Below are 17,255 nucleotides of genomic sequence, written 5' to 3'. Positions count from 1 at the left end.
TGGAGAAATTTAAATGATAGAAATAGAACAAAACAAAGACAAAAGGCAAAACAATAGATAAGATTAAAGATAAATCATAAGCTGGAAAGAAAAATAAAATAAAACTTTGTCTTCAATCCACGGTTTCAGCGTCAGTGATGAAGTGGAGCAAGTAAGTTTAGGAGGAGCGATTGACATTTCCAGAAAGGGCTTCTTCAGGGAAGAGACTTGGCAGACAGTCCCAAGATGCCTATGTCTCCTCCCCTGCGATGTTCTCCCATCCATGCATTCCCTCCCAGACACACTGCCCGTGCCCCAGCCGCTCCAAGGAGGCTGCCCCAGATGAGGCCCACGGTGAATGCAGGATTCTCTCCTCTGCGGGAAAGCCGCCCGGAGTCGACAGTCGATCTTCTTAGCGGATTGCATGGGGGGAAGAGTTCACACTCTTGGTAGGATCGGGTCTGTGTGCCCTCGGTGGTTGTGGCTGGTCTCGTTGCTGCTTAGGTGTAAAAGCAGTTGATCTCCACTGCTGCTGATATTTAAAAGCAGGCAGATTGATCTCTCCAATGGACTGCAGGGGGAGGAGTTCACACTCCTGGCAGGATCGGGTCTGTGGGCTCTTGGTGGTTGCGGTAGGTCACGCTGCTGCTTGTATGTAAAAGTGGTAGTGGTGGCTGGTCCTGCTGCTGCTTAACTTTAACTTCTCCACAATGTCTGTTTTGTCTTTTAAAGACATTTAATTGTCATTTTGCCAGCATTTTAATTTTCTTGTTTTGAGAGAGAAGCACAGCACTATACCATAGAAACCTTCCCTCATGGGGGTTGGGAGGCCTTTTCCTCCGTTCTCACTCAAGTCCCCACTCTCACTGACATCATTTCCTGGGGGATCCTGCAGCGGTCAACACAGACTGCGAGGATGAATCACTGCAGCTGCTGGGAACCTCTGAGGTACACTGGAGTGAATGCTGGGTCACTGGCAGAGCGGAGGGAGATAGTGAGTAGCTATTGCTGAGTGGGTCTGTACCAATCTTTGTATTGTACTGTATTTTTCTTTAATAACCTGCCTCTAGTATGTACTTTTGAATTTAAACCGATGCTATCACCGGTTCGGATAACTGGACATCTGAAAAATTGGAGTTTGGATAATCGGTGTTCTACTGTACAATGGCTTTCCCTTTAGTCTGATTCCAAAGGCATCTTTATAGTTCAACAGTTTTTATTGATGACTTCACAACAACCCAGCAATAAATAAAATATAACGTGTTTTGTATTTTAATTATATCCTACCCCCTCCCACTTTGTATTCCAACATTGTTGATTGATAACCACAAACAACATCATATCATGGGTAAATAATAAATATTACAACTCAAAACAGCACTTGTTAACACAGTTGTATAAAATCAGCTGTGTTATAAACCTCAATAAACAGTAAATGAAGTGTGTACAAGTCTTTTATAGAACTATCACATAAATTCCCCTCAGTCCTTCTTTTTTTACTTCCCCTCCCTTACCTCCCCAGAGTCAAAATTACAATAATCCCCCTCATTGACCACATGATAGGTAGCATGAGTTGAAAACCTAAAGACCCATACCCCTTGAAACAAATTCAATAAATCCTCCAAGCCCTCCCTTTCTATAAACCTCCTTATCCCTAAAGCCAACACCCCTAAAAAAAAAACAAAAAACAAGCCCCCACAATTTCCAGTCTCCTTAGAAAAGTTAAATAATCTTATAGAGAGTATAAACTGAGCAAGCTCTTAGCATTATAACAAAATAGCAAGTAGATAGATTAGGCATCACTTCTTGTGTCATTTCCTCTTCTATATATCTACCAAAGGAACCTTTCCTCCATTCCAAAACTTTAAAGCCTCAGTAGATCTCACAGGATATTCAAAATCTGACTCCTCCTTCTTGATGATAAAGCCTGGATATAGACCATCTAAACCTGAAGGAATTGTTTCTTATGCCTACATTTTCCTTGCACTCCCTGAAGTTCCAGAGTGCATAAATTATGGAACCTATTTCTCCACTCCCAAAAGGAAGGAGCAGAAGCTTGGGTCCACCAACAAAGAATACATATCAAAGCAACTACTCTAGCTTTCTGTATCCTTTTCCCAAACCCCCAGAGCTCCACCCCAGCCCAAAATCAAACCCCATAGCTTTTATAGTCTATGGATTGACCTATAAGGTCACTCAAAAATATAATCACCAAGCCCCAAAAATATCATCCCCAAAAGATATGACCCAAATCACCTGAGGATCAGCCGCATTTGTGACACACTACTGAAGATACACATTCCATCTTAAAAGCCCTAGTAGTAGAGAAATAAGCCTGATGTAATATTCTAAACCAACATTCTCTATATTCCGCACTATACTCTGCTTGTGGAATCTACTTTATAATGGTGAGAAAATTAAGTTCCTGCATGTATCTTTCCACTTTGATTCCCACTTCCATTGAAAGAAATTATATTGCTTAGGTGAACTCTCCCTAGCCAATGCAGCATAAAACAAAGAGGCTGTTAAAGGGTTGGGGCCACTGGGAGTCAAGAAACTTTGCATTCTCTCTCTCGAAACTCATGGAAGAGTGATGAGGAAGGCAAGGAGTGAATTTAGTGGGTCAATTGTAAATAAGCAAAGACATCTCCTCCATGGTGTACCAATCTCAATCTCTAGTCTGCTAAAGAGATTACCTGTCCATCCTTCTGCACATACTGCTCCAACAAGACTGCTCCTCTATTTCGTTATCTATGGAAAGCTATACCTTTGATTCCAGGAAAAAAGGTATTATTTACCACAATTGTTAAAACAACGAATGACAAGAATCCTGAGACCACATTTTAGTCAGAGCCCTCCAAACTAAACAAAGTGAATGTAGCAACACATGATGCCTAAACCTTATGGAGAACTCTTTTGCTTTAATGTGTAATAAAAAAAAATTCAAGTGCCAGGGTTAAAAAGAGAAGTCTCTAGGCTGTATGGAGTGTAATCCTCTGTCCCCCTTATCCAGTCACTCAAATGCCTCAGTAGACAAGCCCAAATGTGTCATAATCCAAGAAAATGGATCAAGACTTAAAAATTGAGTTATTCAGCTGGCTAAGTAATCAAGAAGATGCTGATTCAAATGCAACAAACCATATCTTTCTATCATTTCATTTGCCAGAGATATACCATTTCAATTAAAAAATTGTTGTATTTGATAAATAAAACCCAACTGACGTTGTTGCCTCGTTTCTCAAGTAAGCATGTACTAAGACTTGGTACCTTTTCTTAGATTGCAACACAAATTATAAAGTTCTGGGAGTCCCAAACCTCCCATTTGCCATGTCTCCACAGATAGTCATAATACATTCACAATCTCCTTCCTCATCATCAAAAGGCCCCCAGCAATTTCCACAATTTTTCCATATCTCTATGTGTTATACACAGAGGTGTATCCTGGGATACATGAGGAAGGGCCTAAGGCCCTGATTGGCTAATGATGCCTAAAACCCCTTCCAGGGCCATTCAGCTGTTTAGGCTTCCCGTGATGGTTTTATGCATGTGTGGGAGTCACTTTCTAAATAATCAATAGGATGAGATTACGGCAGACCTCCGCAAAACTCATTTGCATGGGAAGCCATTTGAACATCAACTGCTGTTTTGAAATCAGCCAAAAATTCAGCCCACAGCAACCCACATGGTCTTAACAACCGTTTTTAGTGCATCTAGCTCAGACTCAGGAGTTATCTAAGGAAATACTTCTTCATGGAAAGGTTGGTGAATGCATGGACTGGCCTCCCAATGGATTCAAGAAAGCTCTGGACAAGCACATAGGATCTGTAAGGGAGAGGAAGGGATAGTAGATGGTATGTATAGGCAGACTGCATAGGCCACATGGTCTTTATCTACCTTCATTTCTCTATGCTTCTTTGTAAATGACATAATAAGCTCAGGGTATAGAAGGACATGGTGGCTGGTTTGCTACCAGAGCTCAGCATATAATCTGTCCGGCTTTAGGACAATTCATCACAGCCATTTCATCACTAAATTGGCCACGATGAATCATTGTGACCTCTTGTGTGTGTGTGTGTGGTGGGGGGGCTATGCCCCTCCCCCAAGTAGGAGCACATTGGCAGGAGGGGAGGAGAAGAGGCACTGGTGGGGGTAATGTAAGAAAAAAATTCAGAAGAGCATGAAGAAAGATAAAGTTCTTGGATGGGAGGGGGGCAGAGCGTGTGCAGAGGAGAAGCATAGGATGACCTTATGCTGTATTTTCATTGCAGTTCGAGAAGAGGACAATTCATCGCGGCTATTTCATTGAGGCTGTGTTGAAATGTCCCACGATGAAACGGCCATGATAAATCGTCCCACTCCAATCTGTCCGGTTAGCCAGGTTGCCTTGCAATAATTTTCTGAAATGAAGGACTGAGCTTGATTTATTTCCCTCATATGCCCCCTAGCAGATGTCACCATTTTGTCCATTCTAGGATAGTGTGCAAGTGGCGGTTTTTATTTATAAGTGTGGTGCAGCCATTCTTCCAATACAAATCTTATTTACCTTGCATCTCGTGGGTGATTCCCCACTCAGTGGTGCTGTTAGTGACAGGTACCTCCTGATTTCATCATATAATTCCATATCTAGATTCCTACATTGGATCCCAGAACAATATCAAATTCAATTAAAGACATTACTCTTAATCCATAAAGATTTTAAACATGACCCTACCCTATTATTAAATATCTTTTTGTTTGTTACTTTATTTTTATTGAACATCATTTAGTCTTTGTATTGGAAACTGGCAAGAGAAGAAGAAGGGAAAGAGCTGCCAGTGAGACTATGAGCAGTCATTTCACAGTGCCACATTCAGTGAGACTTAGCTACCACTATTCCTGAGAGCAACCAAATACTGGTGCTCAGTATCTCTCTGTCAGAGCTAAACGGATTGGAGGGAATAGATACCTAGGGATCGGGGTGGGAAAGAGGAAGCTGCAAGTTTACAAGCAAGGTTAAATATTTGCCGGTTGTGTTTTCTGGGAATTTTTGAAGGCAGGGCTACGTTGATATGTGTATCTTTTAATTCAAAAAGAGAGAGAGGGTAGAAAACTGAAAGAATTTGAGAAATGCACTGTCTGTTGTACAGTGAAATAATTGTTAGGATGACTTAACCAGAGGGATACTTGGAAATCATTGGATGCTGTGCAAAGGAAAGAGATTGTTTGCACTGTGTTCTTTTCCTCTATCCTAGATCACCACATGAACACAGTAAGGAGATGTTGTTTTGATCCTGATAATCAGAGGGTGGCTTCTGTCTCATCAGATAGGTCCATAAAGCTGTGGGATCTGATAGCACGATCAACCACTGTGGCAATTAACCAGTAAGTGACAACAGGTGATTTCAGACTTCTTTATCTGTTCTACACATATGTTCATCTGCATGCTTTTTGATAATTTTCAATAAAAAGATATAACATTTAAAAAATGCTGTAACATTAACAGGAAGCAATTTGTTTAGCAGACATGTAATGAGCTGGTTTTGTTAATAACGTGTGGAGTACAGAACAATACTCTGTGATGCCCCAAGGTATCAATTACTGCTTTGTTTAATGGTTATAAATATCACAATTTTAATTTTGGGGCCCATCAGTTTGGTTTTGCTCTTTTGTGCTTCCAATTCTATCAGAACTAGCCTTTTCTGGGTTGCAGTACCATGAACTTTCATTCATAAATATCAAAAGGCTTTTCATTTTTAATCACCCAGTCTAATATATAGTACATATAGGGCTCCTTTTACAAAGGTGCGCTAGCGTTTTTAGCGCACGCACTAGATTAGCGCGCGCTATAGCGCGTGCTACCTGACAAACTACTGCCTGCTCAAGAGGGAAGTGGTAGTGGCTAGCGCAAGCTATGCCGTGCGTTAAGGCCCTAACGCACCTTTGTAAAAGGAGCTCATAGTCATTTGGCCAGGGCAATGGACTGCATTTCTCTCTGGAATTATATGTACATGTTGAATCCAGTCACTAGATTTCATTGTTTGATGGCTCTGAAAGCTACCTCAATGGCATTCCAGTGAACTGGAGGAAAAGATGCTGAGCTCTTCCAGATCTTTTACAAATGGCAATATATTGCACTGCCATGGGATCACTGGGCCACTAGACTGGCCCTATTTTAATCAGTTTTATCTGCATCTTTTTACCTCCAAACTATCTTCCATAATAAAATCAAATTGAAAAGTGTGTGCCCAGAGAGAGAGGAACATACATAAAGAGTGACAAGTTTAGAATAAAATATACTAACAAGAATAAGAATAGGCCCCTTCTACTCCACTAATTATGTTCTTGTTTGGCTATTTAGCAGGCTTAAGGCAGGTTATATCATTATTAGTATTTGGGTACAAAAATTCCCTGCTCAAGCCAGATCACAATCAAAATAACTTTTCCCATGTTCTGTCTGTTACAATGCCCAGTGGCTTGTTGGTCTAGAGGTATGATTCTTGCTTTGGGTATGAGTTTTCTTTTCATTTTCTCCTCTCTTATGAGGAAAGACTAAAGAGGTTAGGACTCTTCAGCTTGGAAAAGAGATGGCTGAGAGGAGATATGATTGAAGTCTACAAAATCCTGAGTGGTGTAGAATGGATATAAGTGGATTGATTTTTTACTGCATCAAGATTTACAAAGACAAGGGGACACACGATGAAGTTACAGAGTAATACTTTTAAAAACTAATAGGAGGAAATATTTTTTCACTCCGAGAATAATGCATTGCCAGAGGATGTGGTGAGAGCAGTTGATGTAGCTGGTTTAAAAAAAGATTTGGACACGTTCCTGGAGGAAAAGTCCATAGTCTGCTATTGAAACAGACATGGAGGAAGCCACTGCTTGCCCTGCATCGGTAGATCCTAGAAAAATTCTTTCATATAGAACCCACAGGGAGCAGTAAACTCTTCTACAAGTTAGTCATATGTCTTGTATCATTACACATAATAGAAAAGGTAAATATAGATGTGTGAGTGGTTCTCAGTATTCACAACTCAAGCAGCAATGCCGGTTAGTAGAGTTGACAGCTGGTTAACCCAAAAGGGTCTAATGAGCATGATACATCCTTGGACCGTGCATAGGTGCTGGCTACGTGTGAAAAGTCAACACAAAAATTAAAACACCCCAAATCATACAGCTTTCCCTATATAGTTAATTACAAAAATTAATAAATCAAGTATGTCAGAAGGGAAGTCCCCTAATCCGATGCCCAAAATTGCAAGGGCAGTTTTTACAATAATAAGGTGAAGAGAGGTAGTTATCTCCGTTGGTGTGAGAGTCCTTAATAGAAGATTATCTCAAAAGTCCGTGCAGGGTAATAAGTTCTACAGAGCTCTGTTACGGAGGCAAGAACCCTATGGGTTCTATATGAAAGAATTTTTCTGGGATCTACTGTTTATATTCTTTCTAATTGGATTCATATTTTGCTAATGCCTTGGAATGGCATGGAATGTTGCTACTATTTGGGTTTTTGCGAGGTATTTGTGACTTGGATTGGGCTCCGTGAAGACGGGCTACTGGGCTAAATGGATCACTGGTCTGACCCAGTAAGGCTATTCTTATGTTCTATCGATGGGACAGTGGAGGATTAAGTGACTTGCCCAAGGTCACAAGGAACAGCGCAGGGTTTGAACCCACAACTTCAGGGTGCTGAGGCTGTAGTTCTAACCATTACCCACACTCTCTTCCTCTTTAAGTCAACCTGTACAAGGGCAGGATTTTGGGGAAGAGCATTAGGATTATCCCTCTTAATTTATGTATACTCCAGGTTACTAATCCAAAAAACTCCCCAAAACACGAAAAACGCAAAAAGAACGCTAGGCTCATAAACAATGCATGTCAAAGTAAACGAAAAAAAAAAGCCTCTGTAATACGGTGAGGGAAACCCACTCTACCAACCAAACATCACAGGCATAAAAAAAACTTTTGTTGCAGAGACAATTACAAAGTCTAATTACAAAATAAAGTGATGAAAAACCTCAGGAGTACATAGTAATTCAAAATTAGCGAAACAACTAATGGCAACTAGGTGCAGCCAGCTGATGATCGTTTCACAGCCACATTGCTATTTCGCCAGGGCTGTAATAGCTCAAATAGAATAGGAAATAAGAACTGTTTAAATGTGCTGCTAGTCCTCGAAGTTCAATCACTGGGCAGGTAGAAAAGAAGGAAAAAGGCAACAGTCACTGATAACAGCAAAAAGTAAGCAAAAGTGCTTTTAAAACTTAGCTCTACTTTTGCAACATCCTCACAGGCAGAAAAGAACCTTTTTATCACAGAAAGTCAAACCTCAAAACCTCTCTCTCCATTAAAGAGAGAGCTGGTAAATCAAAACTGTAGTGATAGTAATAGTAGTCAAACTTCACTCTAGTACAGGGGTGTCAAACTCCCTCCTCGAGGGCCGCAAACCAGTCGGGTTTTCAGGATTTCCCCAATGAATATGCATGAGATCTATTTGCGTGCACTGCTTTCATTGTATGCTAATAGATCTCATGCATATTCATTGGGGAAATCCTGAAAACTCGACTGGATTGCAGCCCTCGAGGAGGGACATTGACACCCCTGCTCTAGTAGTATTCAGCTGGAGTGAGTGAATGTTTTGGTAAGTGATTGTTGAGCACATTTCTCCAGTCCATCTTATTTTTGAATTAAACACAAAACTATACATTACACTGTGGGAATGTAAAGAAAATTGCAATACTTTTAGGCTGATTCGTCAGAAATTGGGTTTTTTTTTCCCAAATAATGTTTATTAGCGATTGCAACACAGAGAGATGGGCGCCTTATACTATATCATGAATATGAATTCCCTGCAGTGGTTGATACAGGTTCAGTGGTTTCCTTTGTTGTTTCAGAGCACATGCTAATGTGATCTCAGACTGCTGCTTCACCTTAAATGGTCGCCAGTTGTGCACAGCCTCTTGGGACAAAACTTTGAAAATATGGGATATCAAAACGGGGCGCTTTCGCTCTCAGGGTCCTGTTGTACTTGACAAAGGTCATTCAGGCTCTGCTAGCTGCTGTGCTTTCTCTGATGATGGTGAGTTACTTTTTGTGAAAAGCTTTAATATTACATTCTACTTTATGAGCAGGGGCACCTCAAGGCAATCTGTTGCCTGAGGTGAGGGATGAGCTGATACCAAAATAGGGGTGAGGGGCAAGGGCTGCTCCAACTATTAGGCAAGATTGGCCAGCTGCTTATAGCAACAGCTTCTTAGAGGGTAGTAGCTTCAGTAACACAGTAAATGACAGCAGAGCCTCATATTCCACTCCTTTTAGGCCCAGGTCACCTATGTTTAAACCAAAACAATTGATCTTGACAGACAAACCCAAAGAACCATGTTTCTCACCACACATACTTTAACTTGCTTTTCAGCAAAATCACAAAGGAGATAAAAAATGAGAAAGAAAGCAAAATAAAAGCTCAGTTTAACACACCATAATAAACTTAGTTATATATCGGAGCTGACATTCTACCTCCCCACAACATGTAGAACTAGAAAATTTCTCCATGGAAATCACCATACAAAAAATAATCTTGATGTTTGTTATCTGAGCAATAGCAACACAAAGCTCTTCACTTAGGGTTACCAGATGTCCGGATTTCCACAGACTGGTCCTCCTTTTGAGGACATGTCTGGGGATACGGCGGCTTTTCAAAACCTGGCGCTTTGTCCAGGTTTTGAAAAGCTTCTGACATTGGGACGGCATCTGCAAATGCGTGGATGCAACGCGGTGATGTCAGGTGCACACGTGTGATGTCATGTCGCATGCATGCAATGTCATTGTGTCGCATCTGTGTATGGGTGGATGCCATCCCAACGTACGAACAGGTTAAGGGAGTGGGGATGGGGGCAGGGCTGGGGCGGGATGGGGGCGTGACGCGGGTAGAACTAGGTGGGCCTGGGGACGTGGCTATGGGTCCAGATTTTCCTTCAGGAAAGTCCGGTAATCTTTGTAAAAGGTCCCCTGAAGAAGTTACTGCATGTAGGGTTACATGTCTGGTGGTCCGGATGGCTTTTCAAAACCCTGCACTTTGTCCGGGTTTTGAAAAGCTTCCGATGGTGGGACGGCATCTGCGAACACGCGGATGCAACGCAGTGACGTCACACGCACACGCGCAACATCATTGTGTCGCATCCACACATGCGTGTATGCCGTCCCGACGCATGAACAGGTTAAGGGAGAGGGGGATGGGGCAGGATGCGGGCAGGCCTGGGGGCATGGCCATGGGTCCGGATTTTCCTTCAGGAAAATCTGGTCACCCTATCTCCTCTAACAGGCACATTGTGAAAAACAAAACTGCAAAGGGGCCTCATATTTTGTACTGTTTCAATTTTGTTAGCAAAGTACTTTTTAAAAAAAATTCTATTAATAATGACAGGGGTGGCAATTCAGCACATTATGGCTAATTGGAAAAATTATACAAATCTTAATTATTCTTTTTGGTGGAATTCACTTTGTCACATTTTTAAAATGGAAAGAGCAATTGCTGTACAGAAAGGTAATTATAACAACTTTAAAAAGATCTGGGGTCCATTAGAGAATTATTGTAATGAATGAACATTGTTTTCCTTTCTGATGGATACATGTATTTTATTGGGGGGAGGGGGGAAATTGGATGATTAATATTTTTATTTAATGATTGGATTTCTGTATGTATTATGAAAATTTTCATTGAAGAATTGTTGGGTGGGGGGGAAAGGGTTATAATTTCTACTTTAATGGATTATATGTATAAGAATGTCATGTGCTGTATATTTTATTAGTAATGTAATGTTTTAATATTAATCACTTGTTGGTCAGTTTTAAAATGAATAAAAAATTTAATAAAAAAATAAAAAAATTTCAGCAACATGTTATTTGTAGGAGTTAATTGTATTCTTCCAGAGTAGTCTGTGTTACGTGGATTGATTTTTCACATTGTTTTTCAAGTTGTCTGCAAGTTTACTTTTCAGTTTTGAGTGATAATGTGTACCATGGTGCGTATTTAGTAGAGCATGTAGTGTGGTATTTTAGGGGAGCAATAGAGTCCAGAGCTTGGGAGGTGGAAGCATGTTTGAGGTGCTGCCAGCATATAGGATAATTGAAACTGATTACCATTATACTTGACAATTAATTATCTGTATCTTCGCTGTATATGTACAGTCTCTTGCATTGTGAACCGCTCTGAACTGTTTGTGGTATTGCAGTATACAAAAATAAAGTTATTATTATTATTATTATAGGATGTAATTGTTCAGTGCCTTTATTTCAGAATTGGGTGGAATCTATTTTACCTCGGGTGAGGATTGTTTACTGGTGGTATTCATGGAGGTGTTTCCCATGTAGAGTTTAATACTGAAGGTGAGTTGGAAGTGGTCTGACAAGGGAACTGGATACCAGTTGGCTGAGGAAATGACGTGCTGTAGATTACTGTTCTGAAATCTAGTGTGTGACTTTTTTCGTGTGCAAGACCAGTAGAGATTAAGTGAAGGCAACTATCTTGTATGAGCTATGTTGTTGTTTTGGGGTTTTTTTGTATATAGACCCCTTATAATCCCATCTAACCTAAGAGCAGAAGGTGACTGATTCTAAAGATAAGCGCTCTGATAATATAAAAGTGGAGTGCTGCATACATTGTAAACAAATAACAGACAGTGGTGGTAAAAACCAGATAACCTTGTTAATATGAACACCATTTTCTAACAGGGACATAGTTTAAGAAATGCAATTTATACATTAAAAAAATGAAATTTAAGGAGGGCAGCAGCAGAAAAAGAATTGAAGGGGAGTCAGTCTGGGGTTGCATATTAGAATTTGTATGTATGTCTACTAATGTGGAAGAACCTCAATTAGGTTAACTAGATAGTCCAGTATGATCTACCATAATTTATTACTGTATTTATTTAGTGCCGCTTCATTTGGATGTAGCCTACACCTTTCATTGGTAGCTCAAGTGAAGTTACATTCAGATAGAGTAGGTATTTATCTTTTAACTAATTTTGTGCCTGAATTAACAGAAAGGCATTTATCATCTGGACTCTATATTGTTAACATCAGTAATAAATCTCAAAGGGAAGCCTCAGCCCCACCCCTCCACCGCAAAGCCGCTTTTCAAATTGCGGGAAGCCTTACGTGGCGCCTCATCATTGGCTGTCACCTTCTTGATAGTAAACTTTTCTTTGTTCTGCTTTTTATGTGGTGAAATTATCTAAAAAATTTTTTGCTGCATAATAGCAACAGAAAGGCAGTTTGCTCAGGTCACAGGAAGCATTAGTAGGATTTGATTCCTGGCTTCTCTGGTTCTCAGCTCCTGCTACTCCAACTACTAGTCTGCTGTTCTTTCACCATTCTATAATTATGGGCTAGATTTACCAACCAAAAAACAAAAGGAATTGACCCCAAAATATTCACAAAGAAGAAAATCCAGAGAAAACAAAAAAAAACTCTGTGGCGTGATGATGTTCCTAAATGGACTTTATTTGAAAGTGTCAGAGTTCCAAAGGTACACTGAAATCATCCACATAAAATAATTCCATCCACATAAAAATAAATCATCCACATAAGAGCCTTAAAGGACTTAGTCCGCTAGTGATACAGGACCCAACACGGTCCACGTTTCAACAAAAAGTCTTCTTCAGGGGTCCCTGGGGGTCCTATAAAGGTGAGTATGTGGGAAACAATTGTGTGGTGAGCCGGAAGTGAGACTGGACAGAATGAATGAGCATTGTGGACCTTATATACCTTCACTTTCTCTATTTAATTCAATTACATCAGGGGTGTCCAACCTTTTGGCTTCCCTGGGCCACAATGGCCAAAAAAAATGTTCTGGGGCCGCACAAATGCGCAAATGCTGCAGCAAGACAGAGGAGGGAGCCGGCAAGACGGTAAACACCCGGGGGCAGCAGAGGAAAAGGCTGCATCGACCTCAACCCAGGGCCGCACAAAATACTTCACGGGGCCACAGGTTGGACACCCCTGAATTACGTCATACTAACGTCATTATACATACGTCATTATAGTGTAAAACTATCTTTTTGACAGACAGCACTAAATGGTAAATAACTATCCTGCTGTTTGCCTTTTAGGAGCTCTCCTCATATCTGGTGGATATGATAAAAATGTCATTTTCTGGAATCTAGAGGCAGCTTCAAATAAAGTGATCATAAAGGTAGGACAGTCTTAAAATGGAATCAGATATAAAAGAAATATGATAGATAAACTGTGTGCTGCTTTGCCTCCTTTTCTAGCCATTGTAAAATAAGAGGGTGGTCCTGCTCATGACCTGCCGAGCTGATAGTTTAACGCTTCTAAACATATTTCTGTTTTGATGAATGCCACAGGTGTAAATGTCAGTTAATACATGAAAAATTAGGCTTTTGTGGTGAGAGCTGACTTTTTTTAAAAGCAAGAAATGAGGATAACAGAGGAGCTTCTTAATTTGAGCCATACACTCCTCTATGCCTTAAACCTCTTTCCTACTTTGTAAAGTTAAGCTTACAAAAAAACAAAGTGCAAAATGGAGCCATTATCAGCCTGTGGTCATAAGCATTTTTGTAAGTGCTAACTGCTGCAGGGTTGAATTAGACCCAAATATTCAGTACTGGCTCCTGTCCAGGTACTAGCACTGAAAATCAGTGTTTGATGGTGTCCAGAAGTTAGGGTATGCCCAGTATTCAGTGCTGTACCCAAATCACTAACCAAGCTTCTAGTGCAAAAGTCATATGAATTAGAGAATGACACGGTGGCGGTTACCCGCGGCTAGCCACGTTTAGCCGCGGGTAACCCGCCGAAACGGGGAAGAAAAAATAGTGGCCTCTGCGGGGACGGGGACAAGGCCATTCACCGCCCCGTGGAGCGGTGAAAGGACTTGTCTCCGCAGTGAGGCAACCAAGGATCGCGCGGTCCCCACCCGGCCATCTCCCTCCCTCCACCTCACCTTTGATGAAGAGCACTGTTCCCTCAACCGCCGGTTGAATTTCTGCCGGTCCGCACAAAAAAAAAAAAAAGCCTCTCTTTTTCCCCTGCTTATTTCAATTTTGTCTGCAAATTTCTATTTCTAGTCTGTGGTCACTTATTTTGTATTTAGTGAAGGTCTATTTCTGTCTAATATTCAGCACAAGTTAACCATCTAGGAATGGCCACTGACTGGTTAACTCACATCTTGGCAACTGACCAGATATTTTCTGTGGCTTTTAACTGATTATTGCTGCTGAAAATGCCTCATTGGCACCAAAAATAAGTTGCCATAAAAAGCAACCTATTGTTTGCTAAGCCTTGGTGTGCAAATGGCCTGGCACTGAGTATTTGGGTTTAATGCCAGTGGTGGGCAGTCAAAGCACTGTCTGCTGCTAGCTGAATATCAGGCAGTTTGATTTTGCATGTGTAACCGAGTATGTTTTATGTAAGAATCTATAGCAGTCCAAACTGTATTCTTTTCCAGTCTTTATATCCCAATAGAAGGTACATTGAAATTTTAGGGTATGTCACAGTATCTGCTATGCCAAAAAAAAAAAAGAAATAAACTTTCATTGCCTTAATTTAGTTTTCTTTAGAATTTGCACATATTTTGAAACCTGTGAACATTAAGGCCACACTAACCTCACATATAAGTTTAGTTCTCACACCCAGCTCCCACATAAGATTGTGAAAGAGCATCTAGAGACTGTTCTACAAATTCAATTCTGGATGTAGTTACAATGTCCTTCATTGCAGGGCCATAAGGACTGGGTGATGGATGTCGCTATTAGCAGAGACAAGAAATGGATTGTTTCCTGCTCTAAGGTAAAGAAAACTCATATAATATAAAATCCAATCCACTATATTTCAGGAATTCTTTCTCTTCAACTACTATTCTTCTTCCAGGAAAATGGATGCAGAGGTAATAAATAAGAGGAAGAGCCAAAGCTGGACTGAGGACTTTCTTAAAAGATCAGACTCCACAGGTGACCCTTGAGAAGAGGAATGCTAGCCTAGTGCCTAACCCTCAGTAAGCCTGGTTCTAAGAGAGAGGTTATAGAGGATCTGCATTAAAGATAGTTTTCACAGCAACCTGTGAACTGCATATATTTGCTTGAGGAGAGAGCTGTTGATAAAAAGACTTATTTGGATCAGTGTAGGATCTTTTTGAGACTTTGGGGAGTAGCAAGTGGGAGAGAGGCCTGGAAAAACTGTTAAGTCAGACCAAGCACGCTATAATTCACAGAGGCATGAATCCTCTCACCCTAACCTAAAAACGCTCCTTGAGGAGAGGAAAGGTTTTGGTGTTAATTTAATTCCGTCCCACCCACCCCAAGGCAGAGCTTTTTGATTTATAGGTTCTCCAGCTAACCAAGAACAGGGCTTTACTTTGGTAGGATTTTTCTGTGCTTTTCTTTTTTTCTTCCAGTTGTAAGTACTTCTGCCCCACAGTATGGCTAGGAAACATCATATCACCAAAGCTGCTGCTAGATTACAACTTCTGTCTCTGTGCAGATAGAAAATGTTACCCAGGCAGAGGGAGTAGTTCCATGTACAAGCCGTCTTCAGCTTGAATCCCTCATGAAGGAAGTAAAAGAACTGAGCGAGGAGATGGCAAGACTGAGAAGCGTCCATGAGAATGAAAGATACATTGATGAAATGGTTCATGAGGCGTCAAAGATTTCCAGCAGTGGGGAAGAAGAGGCTGTGCTGAGGGAAGGCAGCTGGACTCAGATTACGGAACAGTGGAAGATTGGTACTGTGACTCCCCCCACCCTTGAACTGAAGAACTGGTGTGCTGTCCTGGAAGTGGAGGAGATGAAAGCATCCCAAGGAGAGGAAGGACCAAAGTTTGAAATCCCCAAAATTACTGAATCTGTGACCACTAGGAGGAGTAAGGTTGTGGTAGTTGGCGATTCCCTTCTGAGTGGTACAGAAGCATCCATCTGCAGACCGGGAAACTACAGACCGGTGAGTCTGACCTTGGTACCAGGGACCTTTGTTACTTGTTCCATGTCACTGCAGAAGATGGGTCTGGTAAGTCTTTTCCAGATCTCCAAGCTGAGTTTGGGCTCTCCTCTTCTGATACCTATGCATATTGGCAACTTCATCATTATCTCTGTTCTTTGCCACATGCTACATGGAAGGAGGATTTTCTGTTATAAATTGGCTCTGCGCCTTTATATCTCGCCTGCATGTGCTCACAAAATGGCCATCCGCCAGGATTCGGTTGCCTGAAATGCCGCTACCATACCGCCACCTTGGGACATATGCTCTATTCCTGCCTGATTATAAATCATTTTTGGAAGAGGATTTTGCAATATTTCTGAGCTTTGGCAGGTGCGATGTACCCTGTCTCCTTTGATTTTGTTTTCCAGTGCTCCAGTACCTAAAGGTTTACAAGATTTCCATAAAATTGCATTTCTTCTGGGAGTTAAATCTGTTTTGTTACTTTGGCTAACCCTGGAGACTCCTTCACTGTCTCAGTGGAGGGCTTTGCTCATCCATTATTTACAATTGGAAAGATTGCATGTTCTTGATTTGGACACTCCAAAGGGAAGAAGGCTGCAAACTATGTGGGAACCATTTTGGAATTCCTTGACACCTACTGTTAGAAGTAAACTGTTGAAATTGTGAATGTCCTATTTGGAGCTGAAATTTACATAGTGCTATATATATTGTTGTTGTCCTTCCTGTTCCCTATGTATTGCTGGTGTGGGGGAATTGTGGGGGAGAAAATGTTGAAATTGTTTGCTCAACAGTTTGTACTTTTCTTACTCTTGCATTCCCTTGTGGCAGTAGCTTGTTGGTAAATTTTGTCTCTTTTTCATTGTGCATTTGAGTAATAAAATATATTTGTAAAAAAAAAGCTATCACCTTATTTCTGCTTTAGTGTATTGCCCTTTTTTTCCATACTTTCAAATGAGAAAACATGGCTACCACATCATTAAAATAAAGACTATACTTTTCAAAAAATCCCTGAAAAAGTCCTAACCTCTCAAGCTTCCTTCTTTCATCCCTCTAACCCCCCGAACCCCCAAATCAACCTGCTCTACTCTTTTTTCCCCAAAAAAGACCAGAAATCTTTTTTTTGTAAAACACCCTCTTTAACTCTTTTGTAATTTGCCTTGAACCTCAAGGTAATGGTGGAATAGAAATCCCTAATGTAATGTAATATCAGTATTTTCAAACATTCTTTCCTGTTGCTTTCCCTTCTTGCTGGTTGATTTGTTCATATTTTACATTACATTACATTACATTACATTAGTGATTTCTATTCCGCCTGTGCCTTGCGGTTCTAAGCGGATTACAAATTA

At 40.8% G+C, this 17,255-nt stretch overlaps 1 protein-coding gene across 2 annotated transcripts in view; it reads left to right on the top strand.

The window, feature by feature from the left end:
- The window catches only part of WDR88 (WD repeat domain 88), a 47,317-nt gene that overhangs the window by 17,872 nt on the left and 12,190 nt on the right, over positions 1–17,255 (top strand). For both annotated transcript variants that reach the window (XM_033940475.1, XM_033940474.1), the window contains 4 exons: positions 5,211–5,340; positions 8,853–9,037; positions 13,068–13,150; positions 14,695–14,763. In XM_033940475.1, coding sequence (XP_033796366.1) covers positions 5,211–5,340; positions 8,853–9,037; positions 13,068–13,150; positions 14,695–14,763 — 467 coding nt within the window. The remainder of the gene's footprint in view (positions 1–5,210; positions 5,341–8,852; positions 9,038–13,067; positions 13,151–14,694; positions 14,764–17,255) is intronic.

This window comes from Geotrypetes seraphini, chromosome 4, assembly GCF_902459505.1.
Source record: "Geotrypetes seraphini chromosome 4, aGeoSer1.1, whole genome shotgun sequence".
Taxonomy (NCBI): Eukaryota; Metazoa; Chordata; class Amphibia; order Gymnophiona; family Dermophiidae; genus Geotrypetes; species Geotrypetes seraphini.
This window is presented reverse-complemented; position numbering and strand designations above follow the sequence as displayed.